General features: G+C 35.8%; 2 protein-coding genes across 3 annotated transcripts; one reads left to right on the top strand and one right to left on the bottom strand.

The window, feature by feature from the left end:
• Window positions 1–1678: 1678 nt before the first annotated feature.
• Window positions 1679–19149, top strand: LOC141591562 (DExH-box ATP-dependent RNA helicase DExH11). 2 transcript variants are annotated; one of them, XM_074411940.1, is made up of 23 exons: window positions 1679–2062; window positions 4186–4440; window positions 4618–4878; window positions 5103–5171; window positions 5323–5416; window positions 6774–6949; window positions 7047–7154; window positions 8936–9037; window positions 9258–9458; window positions 9548–9658; window positions 10220–10287; window positions 10453–10825; window positions 11168–11323; window positions 11404–11514; window positions 12001–12054; window positions 13163–13420; window positions 13939–14048; window positions 15135–15288; window positions 15866–16334; window positions 17178–17392; window positions 17651–17889; window positions 18253–18379; window positions 18632–19149. In XM_074411940.1, exons 1-23 carry the CDS (start codon window positions 1928–1930, stop codon window positions 18842–18844), a joined length of 4059 nt encoding a protein of 1352 aa, XP_074268041.1. In that variant the 5' UTR covers window positions 1679–1927; the 3' UTR covers window positions 18845–19149. The 2 variants fall into 2 exon arrangements, with proteins under 2 accessions (XP_074268041.1, XP_074268042.1); XM_074411941.1 differs by having other exon boundaries at window positions 1737–2062; window positions 5332–5416.
• A 733-nt stretch (window positions 19150–19882) lies between these two features.
• On the bottom strand, window positions 19883–21224 carry LOC141591563 (uncharacterized). The gene is made up of 3 exons (XM_074411942.1): window positions 20855–21224; window positions 20292–20387; window positions 19883–20211 (listed from the first exon to the last, which is right to left on the bottom strand). Exons 1-3 carry the CDS (start codon window positions 21077–21079, stop codon window positions 20083–20085), a joined length of 450 nt encoding a protein of 149 aa, XP_074268043.1. The 5' UTR covers window positions 21080–21224; the 3' UTR covers window positions 19883–20082.
• Between the last annotated feature and the right edge of the window lie 920 nt (window positions 21225–22144).

Here is a 22144-nt window from a genome sequence, read left to right as displayed (position 1 = left end):
CTTATCATTGTCACAATCATTTTCCGGTGTGCGCGGCTCGATAGTTAAGTTGCCAACAATATTCCAAGGGAAATAGTTTCGATTCATGATTGATTTTTAAACAAAAATTTTTTTACCATGTAGTTTTAAAAAATTATGTTGTTATGTTGTTGCTGCATGGTACAATAATATTAATCAAAATACATAAATATTTTATACTTCAAGTAAATATTCCGTCAAGAATTATTTTTTAAACAAAAATTATTGTACCATGTAGTTTTAAAAAATTATGTATGTAATTCATGTGCGTTTTATGTTATATCCCGTGTATAAATGTAATTCATTCTCGTAATTATGTAATTTTATTATAATTTAATTTTGTTTTAAAAATTATGTAATTCAATTTCATTTACTCCCATTTGTAATTCATTCTGCGTATATGTTATTAATTTTATTTACACGGAATGTATAAAATTATTTCATAATATTAATTCATATAATTTTTTCATAATATTATTTCATAGAATTTGTTGCAAGACGAAATTTATCGCATGTTTGAAAAGTCGGAAATCGGAAGAAATAAATACATTGCACACTAATGGATCCCACCATAACATGAATTTCCAGATTAAAAAAAAAAAAAAAAAGAGGTTGCATTAATGACGTGGCGCGCTAAGGATTGAGTATTGTCTTTTGTATTAATATAGATAAGATTATAGGATCTTATAAATTTAGTTTAGTTCATGTAAATCCATTTTTATTCAATTTAAAACATAACCTTGTATCACGATGTTTCTATTGAAATCATCTTGGATTCCTACCTATATTTCCGTTTTCATTTTCTTATATAAAAAAACCAAAAAATACTTAAACATGGCTCTTAGTCACGACTCACGAGTGTGTAGTTTAGTAGTTAAAAATACTTAAACAGTAGTTGATCGGATATCACAAATAACACTATACCTCCAGTGGTACAATAGCATCATACAACCAAGTTATATCTTATCGAACTTATGTGTAATTTTTTTGAGATTTTTTCCAGTTAATTTTTTGGTATGTTTAGGTGAGTTCGAAATTTTATCCGTATAGCTCTTTCTTTAAAACAAAACTTTACGATAATTTTATTATGTAGTGTGAAGTTTAGTAGTTAAAAAAACTTAAATAGATCTATTAACTGATCTGATATGCACGGTTTGCAAACTATTACATGCACTTAACTGCTCAATATTATCCCTTATGAGTTACGACTTACACACATGGTAACAAAATACACAATACGAGTAACAATTACGAATCCCCTCGTCCTCAAAAACAATAAATCAATGCGGTAAAGGATTTCAAAAGTAAACACCCCAATTTAAATATAAATAATACTTCCTCCAATTTCCTATTATCTTCCCTTTTTCCTTTTTCACACAAGTTTGATTATCTTCCCTTTTTTATTTTTTGGTAAGTTTCATTTATTTTTTTATTAATTTCTATCTCCTAAAAAATCAACAACTCTCATTACTTTATCTATCTATTCTTTATTCATCATTCATTCTTTATTATTTTCTGAAATAAATTTCAATATTACAATACTTTATTCTACTTTATTCCTTCTTTCTTCCCCTTTCTCCCCTTTCTTAATTTTTGTGCCCAAAAGAAAGGGGAAGATATAAGGAAATAGGAGGGAGTAATAAAATATGGAGTAAAAAATTATTCAATAACAATCCATATTATTAATATTGACATCACCACCCCAAATTAATATTGACATCACTACCCCAAATCAAGAACACACCCAAAAAAAACAAGAACTAACTAATCAAGTGAAGCAACCCTTGAACTCCTTCCCTAAATCTTCACCATTAAAGTTGCCCGCCAAAGCAAAAGAGAATATAAAAAAAGGCAAAATTCTCGTTTAAGACAGAAGTATTCGAAATTAGAGTACACACAGTGACATGAAATGGATCGAATTCAAGTAGGTAACGAACTATCATTCCGGGTCGGGTTTACAGGTCACAGCGGCCATCTCCGGGTCGAACCTCTTCCTCCCGTCGAAGGCGAAAATCCTCTTCGCGATATTCCTGACTTCATCATCGTATAATCTTCTCTCTTTCCTCTTTTTTTGAGTTATTTTATTAAGTTATTAATTTTAATGTTTAATTTTAGTTTTAATTTGATGTAGTTGTTGAATTGTTATGGTAGTTAGTTGAATTGATTTGAGTTAGGGTTTAGATGATATGTTGAGTGATTTTTTTGAGTGTAAGTGGAATTAGTTGCTGTGATGAGTTTGTCGAACTCGCCGTATTACGATGCTCAACTAGTCTTGTGTAAATCGTTGTAAGTTGTTGTGCTGAGTTTGTCGAATTCGACATATTACGAGTTTGATTAGTCTTGTGTAAAATCGTTGTTAAGTGAGTTGCAATTGAGTTTGATGTAATCCTATTGTTTTGAGTGATTTTGTTGAGTTAAATGTTAATTTGGTGTGGTAGTTAGTTGAATTGATTGGAGTTAGGGTTTAGATGATATGTTGAGTGATTTGTTTGAGTGTAAGTGGAATTAGTTATTGAGACGAGTTTGTCGAACTCGCTACGATGCTCAACTAGTCTTGTGTAAAATCGTTGTAAGTTGTTGTGATGAGGTTGTCGAACTCGACATATTATGACGTTTAATTAATCTTGTGTAAAATTGTTGTTAAGTGAGTTGCATTTGAGTTTGATGTTAATTTGATGTAATCCTATTGTTTTGAGTGATTTTGTTGAGTTTAATGTTAATTTGGTGTGGTAGTTAGTTGAATTGATTGGAGTTAGGGTTTAGATGATATGCTGAGTGATTTGTTTGAGTGTAAGTGGAATTAGTTGCTGTGATGAGTTTGTCGAACTCGATGTATCATGATGCTCAACTAGTCTTGTGTAAAATCGTTGTAAGTTGTTGTGGTGAGTTTGGCGAATTCTACATATTACTACGTTTAATTAGTCTTGTGTAAAATCGTTGTTTTGTGAGTTGCATTTGAGTTAGAGGTTATTTTTGTTTTAATTTGATGTAGTTATGTTGTTAAAATGTTTAATTAGCGTGGTAGTTAGTTGAATTGGTTTGAGCTAGGGATTAGATGATATGCTGAGTGATTTGTTTGAGTGTAAGTGGAATTAGTTGTTGTGATGAGGTTGTCGAATTCAACATATTATGTGGTTCAACTAGTCTTGTGTAAAATTGTTGTATATGCTTAAGATCATTGTGTGAAATAAGGTGAGATTGCTTTTTGTATATGAGGTGCATATGCGACGGTTTTGTCTGAGTTTAGTGTTAAATTTAGTTCGAATTAACATAGTTATGTTTTTGAAATTGTTTAATTGGTGTGGTAGTTAGTTGAATTGATTTGAGCCAGCGTTTAGATATCTGTTGAGTGATTTGTTCAAGCGTGGCATATATTTTGGAGTGGAATTAGTTTTTGGAGTGAACTAGTCGTACTCGAGGTATTTTGAAGATGAAATTGTGTAAGATCGTTGTATAAAAAATGCTGTAATTAAGCATTGGAGGTGTATAACATTAGAAAGAGGGATTGCGTATATTTTGATTTTACAGGAGGTTTTTGACGAGCTTAATAGATTGTTGAGTAATTTGTCAAAGTGTTGCGTAATTTAGGTCATGGAAGACCAGTATTTAGTAGATAATTGCTAATTTACTGTGTTTGCAGGCATCTGTTGGTTTTATTAGGACGTGATGTTGACATTGCCGATTTGTCGGTAATTGAATATACTGAGGGTTTTTATTGGTTGGGAATTAGAAGGTTAAAGAAAAATAGGATATATGGGTGTTTTTTAAGTTACTGTTCCGGTTAGCATGGCATCTTATATGGAAAGGACCAAATATTTATAGTGATAGTTATGGATTAGTCTTAACATACTAGTCGAACGGGTTAAAACAAACTGTCTAGTTGTGATCTGATTTAAATATATTGATGTCTTCTGTAGGTCAACAATAACCTCTTCGACATATGTTTAATCATACTGCCAGTTCAGAAATATCATATTGGATTTGCTGAGAATTCGGTGCTAAAAATTGATTTGTTTTTACGGGTCTTTGTGACGATTGTTTGCTATCGGGTAACTGCGAAGTAAATCAACTATTAGATTGAAATTACCTCTACTGCCTAGCAAACTATGTTGGTTTGGTTGCTTACTGTGTAGTACATGATATCTGGTTAAACTCTTGCAATATCAGCCGCCTGCCTTTCCTAGCGAAACTCGGGAATCTATCGTAGAATATATAGAGGAGAAGTACCTAACGCCAAGATTAGATCCAGATGAATTTTCACCAGAAGCAGCTGGAAGAGACTGGGATTTTGACTGGTTTGGTAAGGCCAAAATACCACTGGAGTCGTCATTGCCTCGGACAACTGTGGCTCTTGAATGGGAATTACCATTTAGGCGTACAAAAGACAAGGATCTTGAACGTTGGGAGCCGCAGTCAGTTGAGGTATGTTCACGTCTCATATCCCATTCTATCTCATGACAATTTAATCTTGTGTTTCATGTGTCGATAATTTAGGTTACTTTCATCATGTTGGTAGGTATCTACATCATATTATTTACATTGAATCAAATATGGTTACCTTGTTTTAGTTTATCCTCAGAGTTTGACCCATTTTGTTAGGTAGAGATATCCGAATTGACCGCTGGAGCAGAAGACACTGGTTCTTTGCCGCGAATTAATGGAGCTGCAAAGGATTTTGTAAGGGGTAGCATTAACAGTCGTCCATTTCGTCCTGGAGGTTTAGATAACTCCCATTCTTTGTCAAGGGTTGTTCCCGAGGGTGCTTTAAATGGTGAATGGGTACGTGAGGTGCTTGAAGGTGGTCCGGCTGAGAAACATCCTCCCAGCTTTAAACAAGGACTGGATCTTGGTGAACTGAAGGTACATTTGAGTTGTATTCCGTCTGTCACTAAGGGACTGATGTCGATCATAAGAAATACTTAATTTTTTCACCATTTATTTATTAATTTTCTATAAAGACAATAGAGAACTACGAAGACAATAAAAATAGCTGGGGTTTGGGCGTGGGAAATAGAATTTCTTGTCATTCACGTAGTTTAGAGTGCTTACTGGTTCTGTCCTCTTCTGTTGTTTAAATTCTGAAGGCATATCCTTGTTCATGGAATGTTAATAACGATCAAGTTCCTCTCAAGAGTGTGTCCGATGATAAGCAGGTACGCTAAAATTTCTGCGAGCTATCTTTTGTAAATTAGATGCATGCGCTGCATTCTGTGCATTTGTATTTTGCTTCAACATTTAACACTCTTTGCAAATATTCATTATTTACTCTGTTGCATTTAAGGGTGACTTTTGTTTCATTGGCAGTGTGTACAGAGCACTCTGTCTCTGCAGTTTGATGACTTGTTCAAGAGAGCATGGGAAGAGGACTTAGGTGAAAATGATGAGCGTCAATCTGACGGTATGTATGATTTTTCCTTCTTAATTATGACCTCACACATACTAGGATTTAACTGAAGACTAGTTTAGATGAAAGAAGATATAGTGTGTTGGCAGAGATGGAAAGAATGAAAGTGAAAAGTTAACGTATGTTTTGACTTTTGAAGACTAGGGTGTCAGCTGGAGTCTTGTAGTGATTATTCTAAGTGTTCCTTCATGCTGTATACTTGTATATGTAGAGGCATAACAAAATTATACACTCTTAAATAGCGGTTGCATATAAAATCATATACTTCGTAGCAAACAAGCAAATAGTGGGTCCTCCTATGATATGTACATAAACCTGTCAAAACATTACCCGACCCGTACACCCGACCTGGATCTTTAAGATCAAAGACCCGTAAATCTTGACCCGCGACCCGAAAATCCGAAATGACCCGTTATTTTAGGGTTGAAACCGACCCAATCCATTCGACCCGATGGGTCAATGATAAATCAAGAATTAAAATATTAATATTCTTATATTATATTTGAAATAATAAATATAAAAATAATTATTTTAATATTTTAATAAAAATTAATTTATAGATCAATTTTATGTAACTTATAAATTATTAAAAATAAAATAATTATATTTCTATAAATGTCTTAATATAAGTACGATAAATAATAAACATAATCATATTATTAATATTAAATACTAGTATGTTCTAATTTTAAAAAGTACTCCCTCCTCCTATTCTACCTAACCTTCCCCTTTCATTTTGGCACAAACATTAAGGAAACACACTACCCCACCATATAATTAAACTTGGACCACACAAACACACTACCCAACATACAATTAAATTTGGACCACACAAACACTTTACAAAAATAGAACTAGGGGAGGTATTGTGAATAGACGGGAAAGTAAATCGGGAGGGTTATTTGGAATAGGAGGGAGTAGGTTTTTTCGGCTGAAAAGTGATAAAATAAGAGGCGTCAAAAACTTTTTTCTGCCCGAGTGCCCGGTATTCTGACCCTAACCCGACCCGTATTCTGACCCGACCTGTATGACCCGACCTGCCCAACCCGTACCTGTTTGACAGGTCTATATGTAGATGTTTCCATTGTGGCAAATATGATTTAATAGGGGTAGAGGCATGATTTAGCATTTTTTCCGAAAACATTCACTATAATTACAAATTTTTGTAAGATGGTTATCATGTCAATTTGGGTTATCTAAGATTTGGAATTGTAACTCATGTATAGAAGTCAGCTGCTGACCTGCTGCTGAATTGTAAAACTTTGTCAATGCAACCATCTGTTCTGGTTATTTCTTATTATTCTTGGCCTTCAAAATTCTTCATGCACTGACAACCTCACGTTTCTGGCAGGCGGTCAATCAGAAGTACATAATGTTGATTCAGGAGTTGAATTGGCACAAGATGAAACCTCACTTGATGTTCCAATTGTTGAATCTTTTGAGTTAGATGAAATATTATCAGTCGAGTCTGCAGTGCCAGATTTAAAGGTTGATCAGAAAAATGAAGAAAATGGGGAACAGAAAGAGGTGACCTTCTGTGAAGTTTGTTTACATTATTCACATGTGTTACAGTTATAATTTTATTTCCGTAATGCCATATATCTAAGAGTTCTCGTCTCTGCAGATTTGGGCTATCCGTGGAGGCAGTTTACCTATTGCAGATCGTTTTCATGAACTTGTTCCTGATATGGCTCTTGACTTTCCATTTGAATTAGATTCATTTCAGAAGGAGGTACATATTATGCCGCTTTTACGATTTCTTATCATGAATTTACTACACCATGTGCTAGTTTGGTAAGCATTACTATGGGCGTGTTAGTCGTGTTTGGATAAAAAAAGCAAAGGGGAGGGGAGGGGAAGAAGGGAAGGGAAAGGGAGAGAAGGGGAGGGTGAATGGACTGAGTGAGTTTTCTCTCGAAGTCTTTCCTAGCTGAAAGGATTTTAATTTGACTTGTAGGAGAGATTCATTTTCCCTCCCTTCCCAAAGTTATCCACATCCATGTTGCTAACCAAATAAAGGAAATTGCCTACCTCGCTTTTCTTCCAAATCCCTTTATCCTAGCAAAGCGTATATGTGCAACGGTATAACATACTCTAAACTATGAAGTTCTTCTGACATTTTCTCCGGAATTTTTTGTTTAGGATATTTGTTGCCTGCTAAGTTAAGCAGCCCACTTTTGACTGTGAGGGAGATTCCGCAATAAAGCTTTTACGCTTGAATACCCCCTTCTATTGTTTTATATTGACATGTTGAGGGCTATCTGGTAAATTTAGTTGTTCAATATGGCTGACCTGACAGTGTCTAAAATATCATTTTTAGATATGTGAGACCTCTCATATTTATCCTTGAGTTAGTTGTGCTTTCATTCCTGTCTAGTGCTTTGAGAACCATGTAGATGTTGCTAAGTGGTAGATTTGGTATTAGGAATCAAACTACGGTGGTGTGGAGTTGGAACTTGCTTAGTTGATTCCTCATAGGAAGTGTTTGGTTAAATTATTGGGATGAACTAGGAATGAACTCAAAGTTTGTAAAATTTTTATTTTAAGCAATTGTATAACATAAAATATGATTTTTATAAAGCCCTAGAATTTTAAATCAGAAAATAAAAAAAAACACTGCATGTAAAAATTAGCATTCATTCTCAAATGTCCCAAATGACCATCTTACTTATGAAGTACAAATGTTTTTACAACTGACAAGAAGTGGTTCTGCAAAAACATGATAATTCCGGTACACGTAAAAAAATGTCCAACTAAAATATTTTCATCAAAAATTTGGAAGCAAAATAATTTTAGAATAAAAAGATAGAACTTTATTGTTTTAACTTTTGAAAATGACGAACAATTTGGGTACTTTGCTAGTTTTTTTTTTCAAAGGTGTTATTTTTGGACCAAGAATGTGTAATGGTAACTAAATTTGATATCTAGGGGGGTGGTATGAGCAGTATCCACCTTCCCGTTGGGTATCACAGGCCCGTATGCCATACAAACACTTGGTACGGATTTAGACCATTTCAAACTCATATCTGATATTAGGAATTTGCGAACCAAACGTCTCAGTCCTGCAAAGTAACTGGAATTAGTATATACTCCGTAAGGCTTAACTTTCAGCTGATCTATATTTGGCTAGGTTGAACTCGCTTTTGTCTTTCTGAAAGGTTAGTTAATGAGATTGGGCTTGGAAATTCTACTAAATCATGATGCCTGAGGATTAGGAGCACATACACCAGCATTTTAGAACTCAGTTCCAGATATGGTTTTGATCTGTTGGATGGTGTGATTGATATTTATAAATACTACTGGGTTCGTTCTCATAGACATGCCTTTCGTATCTGGGGAAGAATCATCTTTTTGTAGGCTTCCAAACTACGGAGTATTTTATCTAGCTGAAAAAAAATGGCTCGACTGCTGGGCCATCACTTTTTTTGGATCATTTTTTGCACGTTACTATTTAACAGATGTTTCTTCACTGACCTATGTGCCTTGGATATCTTTTTTGCATGATAATCGCAGGCTATTTATTATCTCGAACAAGGAAAGTCTGTTTTTGTGGCAGCTCATACATCAGCTGGAAAGACAGTTGTTGCTGAGTATGCATTTGCATTGGCCTCAAAAGTATGAACTATTCTATTTTCACTCTGCAGTTTTACTCTCCTCCTTCCTGTTGATATTTACAGATAACAAACTTTAGTCCCAACACACACAAAAAACTTTAGTACCTGTATGCTCCGTATCTGTAGACTGGAGCACCATGTCAGTCAGCACAGTTAGTGTTCTTATTAGTTGCTGAATTTCAAATCATGTCACGTTTCTACTGACTAATCTCTTTCTGTAGCATTGTACTCGAGCTGTATACACAGCTCCGATCAAGACAATCAGCAATCAAAAGTACAGAGATTTCACTGGGAAGTTTGATGTTGGTCTTCTTACTGGTGATATTAGCTTGAAGCCAGAGGCATCCTGTCTCATCATGACTACTGAAATATTGAGGTCCATGTTGTACAAAGGCGCCGATATTATCCGTGACATTGAATGGGTAAGAAAATTTGGCATGCTTTTTGTGGCTTTTCCTATTAGCGATATCATTTACATTATTTTTCTTAACATAGATGGCAAATTATGTAGGTTATATTTGATGAAGTTCACTACGTGAATGATGCTGAAAGAGGTGTTGTTTGGGAAGAAGTTATAATAATGCTTCCTCGTCACATTAACATTGTCCTACTTTCTGCCACAGTAAGTACTGTCTCACGCAACCCTTTTAGGCTTTTTGTTTTTCTAATCTGTCATATAACCGACCTCGGGCCTTTTGAACTTGGTTGTTGGTCCTTACTGAAGAAGGGGAAAGGCAAAATAGAACAGGCAAGGGAAAACAAAGTAAATGGAACATAGCAAGTTAGAGGATGTGATTGATTGTTTATTGCATTCTATGCAGACGTTTGTTTATTCCCACTGAACTTAATAGAGTTCTTATTGATCAATTTTGTACTTTATGTTATGAAGTCAATTTCTCTTATAGAATTTCATTCAGTGAATTGATTAATTTAAAGCTTTATATTTTCTGTGGTTAAGCAATTTATTATTTTGATGCTGGTAAGTCTATGAGACTACGACTGATTATATTCAACTATTTAAGTACAGCAATTCATATTTTATGTAGAGCTCTATGGCTTAATTGTGTGAAATTCGCAAATTCAGTTTTTTTAATGTTGTCTTCACTTCTTCAGTCCTCGACATCCCCATTATACATTGTTTTACTCTCAGATTTGTTGATGTTTTGCAACTTTTATCCTTTAGGTTCCAAATACCATTGAATTTGCTGACTGGATAGGAAGAACAAAGCAGAAGACCATCCGTGTCACTGGGTGAGATGCTATTCTGTGTCATACTTGGGCTGGCATATCTGCTAATACTTGCTGTGGAGTCATTTGCTATTAGTCTGTATTAGTAGAATAGCTACATATCAAGTCCCAAAATATGTCAGTTTCTGAAAATTTTTTATGTACTTATGTTCCATTTCTTAATATCAGGACTACTAAGAGACCAGTCCCATTGGAGCACTGCCTATTTTACTCCGGTGAATTCTACAGAATTTGTGAGAATGAAGCTTTTGTGCCTCAGGGTATGAAAGCTGCGAAAGATGCACACAAGAAAAAGAATTCTAGTACAGCCAGAAGTGGTTCTGCTATGTCTTATGGTTCTTCAGCTGGATCTGGTGGAGCTCATACTCAGAACCGGGACAATACTTATCGTGGGCAACAAAAGCATTCTGGGTCCCATAATACAGGAAATTTGAATGGGAAAGGGGCAAATGGAAACCAGAATAATTTCAGTTTGAGAAGATCTGATGCTTCTTTATGGTTACAACTTGTCAACAAGTTGTTAAAAAAATCACTTTTACCGGTAAGCGTTAAATATACTGACAAGTGACATCAAGGTCGTGCATGCTTGTCTTTTGTAAAACACATATTCCTTTAGTGTCCCTGTCTTTCACAAAGCAGGGTGGTGATCTCTGAAGCGTTTTTGCCTTTTTTTTTTGTCAAGTTCAGGGAGTTCTACAAAAGTCAAACAGAACATGTTCAACTTACATCTTTCTGTGTAATGCAATGTAGTATTTTATGTTGTATGTACTTTTATATTTTTATCTGGCAAGTAGTTTTTGTGGGTCATTTTGCAACTAAGGCTTTATTGATGTAATAGTTTAGTACTTTAGCATTGACATGGCTTTTGTTTGCCTTTTTGTAGGTAATCGTTTTTTGTTTTTCAAAGAACCGGTGTGATAGATCGGCTGATAGTATGACAAGTATTGACCTTACTAGTAGTTCAGAGAAGAGTGAAATTCGTGTGTTTTGTGACAAAGCATTTTCAAGGCTCAAGGGATCTGACCGAAATCTACCTCAGGTTATTACAGCTTGATTATTACGAGTATTATTCTTGACCTGGTTTGTCCCAGTATGTACTTAAGTGATAAATTTTCGCAGATTCTTAGAGTTGAAAGTCTTCTTCGTAGAGGTATTGGAGTGCATCATGCTGGGCTTCTACCTATCGTAAAGGAAGTTATTGAGATGCTATTTTGTCGCGGTGTTATCAAGGTATAGGTAGTTTTTTTTTTTTTTTTTTTTTAACTTGCGTTTCTCAATGAGAGGGTTCTATATGCTGTCATAGCTATGCACATTGATTGTGTGCCTTGTGGGTACTTGCTTTTTAATAGAGCCAAAGCCTCACATTATGTAGTTCTCAATTATGAATTTGTGATGGGATAAAGCTAAATGACTCTCTAAACTAATTGCACCTCATTTAATTGTGTGATAGCAGTAATTCAATTAGACTTTCAGCATAATTTTCATTATGACTGATCTTAAAACAACATAATCGCCACTTTGTGTCACACAAGGGAAAGGCTACCTTGCCATTTACTGTAGCCTTTGATGTTCTCCAGTAATGTTACTCCATGTGCTCAGCTGTTCGTGTTTATACTCTTATGTTTTGTGTTATTTTGGTAAGAAGTGACGGTATTTTGAGTTCCTAGTGGTGCACATATACTGATTTCATTTTCTGTCCTTGGTTTTTTTTTCCAGGTTTTGTTTTCGACCGAGACATTTGCCATGGGTGTTAATGCTCCTGCTAGAACAGTGAGTCACTTTGCTTTATTTCGTGGATTTGCTATCCCTAAAATTTTAACTTTCCCTCTCATCTCCGAGTATTTGTGTTGTGCTTTGGTCGCTGCTTGTTGTATATTACTTTTCAGCATTTGACCCTCTTGATCTTGATAGTAACCTTATGAAAAAGTGGACTATTTCTTATGTCCCAGAATATTATTTCTGTTACGTATTGATCTCTATAGGTGCTTCATCTAGTGTCAAACCTAAACTCAGTTTGGTGCTGGTGTATTTAGACTGATTCAGCTGGCTGGAACCTTTTCCTTCTGACAGTTGGATATTGAGATTTGTCTCAGTTTTTGTTTCGAACATTATATAAAAAGTTAACACACTAATAAAATGTTGTCGTTTCAACTTATAAAATGTGCTTGTCAGCATGAAATTTTAGCTGAAGCCAATTTTCTGAAACTGTCAGCCAATTTTCCGCTAGCCAGCAATAGCTGTTAAAAAGTAATTCGGATCGCCGTCTCCCACACTAACCCATACAGGTGCCCTGGGTTCAGGATTTTGATTAAATCTAAGACGTCAATTATACGTGTTACTGGAAACAACCTTTCTACAGCATTTTGTGCTGTAGAGCAATGATGACATTGCTGAGTTAAGCAAATGTGACAAAAAATTTGTTCCAATTTGGAAAGCTTTACCTAGAATCTTTTGTGCTAAAATGCCTCTGTGTTATTGAGATGAATTGTCTTATGTTCGTAAAACTGAATCAAGAAATACAGATGTTCCATGGAGATACACTGTTTTTATTGCTATTAATGAAATTTGAAAACCACTCCTATGTGAAATTTTTATCAGCATTTCTTTTATACATTGTAAGTCAATGTTTACTTCCTCTGTACTTGGAATTGCACCCCTATGAATTAGCTATTAAGTAATACAAAAAATTGATTTGAGAATAGTGATGGCACAGTAGTCGAGAGGCAATTTTGGGTATAAGCCTTGCACTTTGCTCTGAGCATTACATTCTATATTGGTTGTCTTTTAACTTAGCGTGTGTGTGTGTGTGTGTGTGTGTGTGTGTGTGTGTGTGTGTCTGGACTCAATATCCTGTCCTAAAGAAACTTTCTTTCTGTAGGTGGTTTTTGATACTTTAAGAAAGTTTGACGGGAAGGAATTCAGGCAGATAATTCCTGGGGAGTATACCCAAATGGCTGGTCGTGCTGGCAGACGAGGGCTTGATAAATTTGGAACAGTTATTATAATGTGCCGTGACGAGATTCCAGAAGAAAGTGATATGAAACAAGTCATTGTTGGAAATCCCACTAGACTTGAATCTCAGTTTCGATTGACTTATATCATGATTCTGCATCTACTTCGCGTTGAAGAATTAAAGGTGCTTGGATGAGAAGTTTGATTTATGCAATGATTCTGGATTTAAAAAATATTGCTTCTGTTATTTGAGACTGATAGTCTTAGCTGAGAGAACATAAGTTTCTGGATCTGCAAATTAAAATATAGTCTTGTGCAACAACTTTATTGTTGTATATGTCGTGTCATTTGAACTTTCAACTTTAAATGGTTCATTACCCCCTCACGGATGTCTTGTCCTAAATTGTAAGCTATGGGTCTTTGGAAAGAATCCTGTATTCCAGACTTCTGGTAAAATTTCATGACAACGTAAAAAGCTGAATTATTGTATGTACACTATAATATCAAAATTTACTATTTGACAGCCTTTTTGTAAAACTGACTGTAGTGCTGATCGCTTACAGTTTTTAGAATGAAGAAGAGATAGAGCTGCTTGTTTTGGTTGCATGTAACTAACATTGTCTTACCTTTTGAGTATTTTACTGTTATATGCTGCTCTCTAACAGGGACACTTATTTATATTTACTCTGCTTACAACTGTAGGTAGAAGACATGCTGAAAAGAAGTTTTGCTGAATTTCATGCTCAAAAGAATATTCCTGAAAAGCAACAGCTTCTGATGCGAAAGCTTGCACAGCCTGCAAAAACAATAGAGTATGTTTCACTTGTTTTATTAGAAGTTCAAAATTGATTCTTCTGCCAATTAAAAAACTTTAGCTGCCAAGAGGTTCTAGGGAATGGATCTATGGTGATATGAAAATAATCTGTGATTAACTTTTATGCTAAAGTTTCTGAGGTACACCTTACTTTTCCATTTCAAATGGATCAGAAGATTCGCAGTTGAGTATGATAAATAAAATTAAATGACTTACTAAATTGTTGTAACAAATTTAATAGTGAAGTAGCAGACTCAGTTCTTGACACAATTTTCAATATGGGTCATCCGACTGTATTGTGAATACTGAGGGAAGGTTGCATATATCCAAGGCCCTACCTCGCTATAGGGTGTAGCCCTTGTTCCTTGGATTAGTTTTGGCTCATGGAGCAATCACGGTGTTCTCTTCTGAAACTCATGGTAGTTTGATGGTTAAGTTTTTTTTTTTTGCTTTCCTGTTCCAGAGAAGCATTAAATAATTAATTATGCATAAATATTATAAAAAAAAGAATTAAAGGGGGAAGGAGATTAGATTCGTGGGGTAAGGGGGGAGGGGGGCAATCTGGTAGTATTAGGGTGAATGGTTCACTTATAGTGGTGACTGCCACTGGTAGCCCAGTATGGTTGGGAACTTGAGGGGTGTAAATGATGGAGAAAGGAGGTTAATGGAGTTGGAGCCAAGGTTGGTTGATAATGGAGATAATGGGGGAATAAATAGAAGTCCTAGAATGGCTGTTATATATGAAGAATACCTTTAACAAAAATGGTTTACCTATGGTCTGGACATATCTAGAGAACTTTGCCAGATAGGCACATGTATAATTGCGATTTTAGTTTGTTACGAAACGGACTGAAGTACTTAACTCTGGCCATATGGTATAGAACTTTGCCAGATAGGCAGCCGGGGATGACCCTTGTATGGGCCCAGGACACTGTGAGGTCTGTGACAACTGAAGCTTTATCTCACATTTGTTAAGCGAGAGCATACCACTATGCCTAGCTCCCTTTCCCCAGCCATCATCTTTGATTCCATTTACGTATGTTTTAAACACGTTTAACCTAAAATCATTTCATTTTACTTGTAGATGCATAAAGGGTGAACCATCCATTGAAGAATACTATAAGATGTACAAAGAGGCTGAGGGATATTTGGACAAGATAACGGATGGCATCATGCAGTCTCATGCTGCTCAGTCGTTTCTTTTGCCTGGAAGGGTGGTGGTTGTCAAATCTCCAACGGTGAGTTAATGAGATAAATAGCTGGTCTATAGCCTATTTGATAGAGACACATCCCTAAAGTTGCATTTGTTTTATTGCAAGCTTGAAATCAGCTGTTCACAATTTCTTTCTATTTTTATAAGTCCTTATTTTTTGGGATTTGTGCATACTTCAACTCATAGCGACTCAGGATAACGTTATGTGTGTCGTTAAATATTGTCGTTGGGGTTGAGGAATTAAGCATTAAAGCTTACTGGACTTTACTTATTCTAAGCATTGGAATATTCTAAGCATTGGAACTGACGAGTCTTTGGAGTTGTCTGCCATATTGCATTAAAGTTTCTGCAACACATTAGATTGCTGTCTTAGTGTTCCTCCTATTACTTCTGCTCTGTTATATTTTATGTTGGATGAAGGTTATGTATTTTTTGTGAAGCCATGTCATCAACCCACTAGATGAGTTGAAGAATATAGCAATGTCCTCCCAGACTATCCATATATCTAGTTCAATGTCTCAGAGCAATTTTGTCGGTCTATCCTAATGATGGAGTATGATGTCTAACTATGTTGATATTGTGCTCAATCTTCTTTTCTGCAGACTCCGGACCATTTACTCGGTGTGGTACTAAAAGCCCCTTCAGCTAGCCTTAAAAAATACATTGTTTTAGTGCTGAGACCCGATCTAGCTCTAATAGGGCCATCCACATCAGCTATTGGGGCCACAATTGACAAAGGTGGTGGAAAACCAGAAGAAGGTTTTGTTTTGTTGCCTAAGGCAAAACGTGCATTAGATGATGAATATTATTCTTCGTCAACTACTCGCAAGGGATCCGGTGTTGTCAACATCAAATTGCCTCACCAAGGGGTGACTGGTGGTAAACATTTCGAGGTCAGAGAAGTGGACAATAGAGAGTTCCTTTACATCTGTAATTGCAGACTAAAGGTTGACCAAGCTCGGCTTCTTGAAGATGTCAGCACTGCTGCTTATTCAAAAACCGTCCAGCAGCTTTTGGATCTGAAATCTAATAATAGAGATAAATATCCTCCAGCGTTGGACCCTCAGAAAGGTATGCCTTTGCTATCAGTTTTCTCCCCTTGTACTATTAAATTGGTTATTTGCCAAGCTTTGAATAAAAAGTTCCAGAATTTTTTCTGCCACAGTAACAAATTTGATTAGTGGTGTTATTAACCAATTTCCCCTCTTCTTTGATTCCTTGCACGTTTTGTTTTGGTCCACTTCTTTGTGTGCGGCAGTGAGATTTCATCTTCTAGGTCTTTTGAGTTTTTTCAGAGAGAGAATGGTCGGCTAGGTTAGGGATGAATGAGTGATGGGTAAATTGGGGGAAACACATGAGTGAGTGTGTAGGTTTTGATTAAATGGTTGGCTTGATAAGTGGGGTTGATTAGATTAGATGGGGTGCTTAAGTGGGGTAAATGGGGAGGTTTGGAGTTTGGACCCAAATCAGAACCAAATAACTAAATAAGCGTATTTTTGTAAATGCATACTGTACAACTTATCAAGACAATATGGTAATTTAGCATTTAGAAACTTCAAAAAACATGGAAGTCAAACAAATCAAAGAAATGGACAAGAAAAGAAAAGTGAAAGGAATTAAAGAAGTAAGAGGTAAAATTTGGTATTAGTTTTTTTAAACTTTAATTCCCACCTCCCTCCTTTAATTCTTTTGGACTTAATTTCAGCACGTCACTTCATTTTAGCTCATTTTGGTCTTCAATTGGGTGAAGTTCAGTTTAGATAGATTCAGTTAAAGAAAAACATGTCCTTTCATAGTATATATGATGTGATCGGATGTTACGTAGCATAACATTTTTTTTTTTATTCTGAGAAACAAAACAATGAAGGCTATTCAATTATGAGCCTTATATTCATAACTCTTATCGTTGCTCAGATCTTAAGCTGAAGAATGTGGACCTAATACACACATACTACAAATGGAACAAGTTATTGGAAAACATGGCAGATAATAAGTGCCATGGTTGTATAAAGTTGGATGAGCATATGAAGTCGGTTAAAGAGATATTCAAGCACAGAGATGAAGTGGATATGTTGAAGTTTCAAATGTCTGATGAAGCGCTTCAACAGATGCCAGACTTTCAGGGGCGGGTATGACAGCTTACGTGTGGAGGCTTTTCTCTGTCACGGCATATGTTACTCCTAACTATTCATACTGCATTGCATACTCACATATCATATAGCTTAGCTGGTAAAGTCATTGAGGGTTGATACTCAAGACTTGGGTTAGAAACTCGCCAGAATCAAAATTGCTCTTGTGGCTCTCTGTTGCACAGGGAAAAACATATTTTGCATAGCATAGGGTGCAACATCAAAATAGGTCTTTAACACTATCCTTTCTCTGTGCAGATAGATGTTCTAAAAGAAGTAGGCTGTATAGATGAAGACCTTGTGGTTCAGATAAAGGGTCGTGTTGCCTGTGAGATGAACTCTGGAGAAGAGCTGATATGCACAGAGTGTTTGTTTGAGAATCAAATGGGGGACCTCGAACCAGAAGAAGCAGTGGCAGTAATGTCTGCTTTTGTATTTCAACAGAAGAATGCTTCCGAGCCGTCTTTAACTCCCAAGCTTTCTAAGGCTGTGCAGAGGTTAGCATCTGTGTTCTTACTCTGTTTTGCTTGTCTCTGTGGTTGATGCCATTTTCACTATGGGTTATCTGGAAATACTCTCTTGTTTTGTAAGGTCGTGTACAAGTCATTCCCCTTGGTTCCCATAGGCAAGAGCATTTGAGGCATTCATGTTTCGATACTTCTTGTTCTGGATGATGTGAGTTTAGGGTTGGATTCGGAGTCTTGGACAATGAAAACTAGAGAAGGGTTTACACATTTACATTTCTAATGTATGCTTTCTCAAGATTTGTCAACATAAACAATTATAAGTCCCCAGGGTTTACTATGTCATGCTATCACTCTTAAGGTTAAACTAATATATATATTTATATCTTCTTGTAGATTATATGATACAGCCATCAGACTTGGGCAACTACAGGCAAAGTTTCACCTTCCAATAGACCCAGAAGAGTATGCTCGGGATAATCTCAAATTTGGTCTTGTTGAAGTTGTTTATGAATGGGCAAAGGTAAATTATTTATGTTCATACCTAGCTAACTAGCTTCATAAATCATTCTATCACATAATTCTCAAAAACATGTGAGTTGGTTTTACACGTGAAACCAACCTATTAACCCCATAATTAAATGAAAACACACAAGGATTTGAGCCTGCCTCACCTGTGAGCCCATCTTATACAAAACTCATTTCGCATAATATACTTGTTGAAAGCATTGTTGCATTTATATGGTGACTAAACTTTTTTGCATCTTTGTGACAGGGAACGGAGTTTGCTGATATTTGTGAGTTAACTGATGTTCCAGAAGGTCTAATAGTAAGAACTATCGTTCGACTTGATGAAACATGTCGGGAATTTAAAAATGCTGCATCAATTATGGGGAACTCAGCCTTATACAAGAAAATGGAAGCTGCTTCAAATGCCATTAAGCGCGATATTGTTTTTGCAGCTAGCTTGTACATCACAGGAGTTTAATTTTATCATATACCTCAGCGTGACAACGGTACGCACTCAACTGGCATCTCAACTGTGATATATATGACGATTTTTCTCTTCTTTTGCTTGCTCCGTACAAAAAGAAGTCGTAGAAACTATCTGACTGTTCTGTGTAGTGTTTACAACATGTTCGTAGGTCACACCTTCATTTTAGTAGAATGAGTTTTTTTTCCTATTTATAGCACGTCTCTTTATTTTTATTTTTTCCCCTTAAGCATGGGATATGACAATTTTTTGTATTGTTAATGTTGAGTAATGAACAACACAATTCTCTTCTGCCTGCATATCTGTCTTTCTGACCACAGTAACAGATCTTGAGTTGAATCTTGTCCCATCACTCCCATTACCAGTTATATATAGAATATATCCTGTTCGTATGCTTGTTATATACCCCCTCCATTCAAGTCCAAACACATTGTTTCTAAACATGACTGTAATTGTTTAAAAAAGATCAAAAGTTAAAATACGACACTTATGTATTTACATTTGTTATCAAAAAGACTTCCATAATTGATACTTTCAACAAAAATTAGGAACATCATATCCAGAAAAACACAGTCAAAGTAGTGTCTTTGAGACTGCGCAAAAATGTGGTGTTTAGACTTGAATGATAGTAGTATATCATGCTATATTGCTATATGTGCTTTTCTTTTCATTGTGAAGTAGTTAGTACTCACTTCATGCATTTCTCCATAATTTTCATCACGGGTCATCCATACTCTCCATAAAACCTATAAATTTACCTTGACTTTGTATTATGTTTCGCTCTCCCTTTTGTTTTTCATTTTTGCCTTTTCTATTTTTCTCGCATTTTGAGGTGTACTTTCACCCACGAACCCCTGATTCATGTGCCCTGCCATTTTTGGGATTAAGGCTCTGATGTTGTTGTTGTTGTCATCCATACTCTCCATGTGTTGGTACATCCACCTTCCCTTACCCTGCCATTTGAGAGTCATAGGCATTGAGGGAATATATTTGAAATTTGGTTGTTTTGCTACTACTAGGACAAGTTCCACGAGATCAAATTTCGGAATATTTTTTATTAGTATGTAGAATTGCTACATAGATAGGATTACAAATCACACCACAATAACCAAGACTTTCCACCATAATAACACATTATGGAGCTTGAACATGAAGGGACTGACAAAGCCTGACATCTTCTCAGTTATCACTCCTGTTAGGCTTGTCTGATGCTTGAGTGTTCTGATCATCATCTATGGATGGTAGCCAGTCATTAGTTGCCGGGTTTCCCTTGCTAGATGCTTGACGACTGAAATCGAATCAGGAGCTATGCCGTAGACTTGGCCATTGCCATCTTCCATTTTGATGAAACCTGTTCCTGTCTGAGATGCATTAAAAATGATCAGAAACTGAAAATAGGTTTATTGTTGTCTGCTACACAGTACAAAGAGCGAGAACATACTGTGTGATGTTGCTTATCTACACAATTCAGATCCTTGTAGTATTCCGTCTCCACAAATTCCTCAGTCACATTGCCTTCATTCTTACTCTCTAATTTCTGCACTAGATAAGAACATAGTGAACTACCAACAATTGTGCTACCTTATTTGTTTCTGAAAATCAACATGGTACCACCTAAGGTTACTCTCCCTCGAATATCCGGAATTTAAGTTTGTGTATTGTACCATGAGGTTTGTTTTTCAGGCCAGAAGTAATGCAGAGATAAAATAAGGTTACCCTCGTCAACGACATTATTACTCTAGTCCCCGGTGCCTCAAAGGCTGTATGGCTCCGCCAGGATGGGATACGGTGGTTAATGAAAATTACATTCATCGAACAAGTTTGGATCCTCTCCATTTCTCTCACAAAACAATTTTAGGATTATTTTCCTCTTCCAGTTACTTTTCAGGATGAAATGGAGAGGATCCTAATTGCGATCTAATTACTACTAGGAACCATAAATATTTAAGTACGGAGTATAAGATAATGTCCTACAAATCAAATGAAAGTGAGTTTCAGAAGCACCTCTTGATCATTTTCGAGTCGTTGAAACTCTGCATATTCTGGGATGATTTTTTCAGCTGTGCTATTGACATCAACATAATTCGAGGAATACTCGCTTCTTTGAGGCTTAGTGTGGCGCTTGGGAGCCAAGCCGTCAAAATGCTCTCGAGTCTCTTCCTCAATTCTCCCTTCCTCTTCTGCGCTTAAATGTACGTCGCTCCTGTTCGGCCTACTCAACGTCTCCATTATTCCCTTAACTTCAGTTCTTGAACTCCAAAAATATTATTGTGGTGTTATTAGTGAATGTATGGAATGGATAAGATCTTAGGGTTTATATATTGTAGCCTTGTAGGTACAGAGGAAGATATTTTTAGTGAGTGGTTGGATGGTTGAAATTTCTGGCTGAGGAGCTTTCTGAAAAATATCTCAGAAGTGAGTTTGCTTTTTCTTTTTTCAGCGGTCTCCTTGCTTCAGGCGATGGTTTCTTCATCTGAAATGGGATGACGACGAATAACGTCATTATTTACAATAAAAGGTTATTATTTTCTTATAACATATTTATATTTATTTTCCAAAATCATTTTCGGGGTAAAAATTGTGGACCTATTATTGATAATATTTTGTTTTACCATTAAATAGTTGATTCTCTTAAAAAAATAAACAACATTTTTTCTTATTTCGAGATTTAACTACAAATAACAATCTTATTTTTTTTTTTTTTTTTTTTTTTTTTTTTTTGACGGCCGACGGGTCGAAATTACACATCTTATAAATGCGACCAAACAATTTCATGATAAAAAAATAATCAGATTATTATTTATCAAAGTAACATTTCTCCGTCACAAATGATTCATTTGTGTTTCTTTTTTCTTCCCCTTTGTCCCGTTTTACGTCATCTTCTTTTATTCGCGGGCAAAGGATCATAGTATCCAGTAATGACTTAATGCCAAACAACCCACCTTGGAAGACAGTCGGACACTATATCCCGAGTCTGCCATAGTCTGTGACGGTATTGTACTTGTGAAGGCTATGAAAAAACAATTTTCCTTGATTTATTTTCTTGAGTAATTTGATTTTACTCAAATACGGGTTGGGTTTTATCACATGCATTCAATAAATTCTCTCCGAGGAATTTTAACTTCTTTTTCATCGCTCGAATTTCAGAGCCGTGGTTAAACTGGTGAGTTCTCTACGACCCGATCCGCAAAGGATCAAACATATTCATCTTGTAAGTATAAAGTTGTATTTATGGTAAAATGTTATGCCCCATTCTGAATTAGGTAGTTTGGTAGTTGGTCACTATTTTAAAAA

The sequence above is a fragment of the Silene latifolia genome, chromosome 7 (assembly GCF_048544455.1).
Source record: "Silene latifolia isolate original U9 population chromosome 7, ASM4854445v1, whole genome shotgun sequence".
In the NCBI taxonomy this organism is placed as follows: domain Eukaryota; kingdom Viridiplantae; phylum Streptophyta; class Magnoliopsida; order Caryophyllales; family Caryophyllaceae; genus Silene; species Silene latifolia.
The sequence above is the reverse complement of the archived record's forward strand: the minus strand, read 5'-3'. Positions and strand labels throughout refer to the sequence as shown.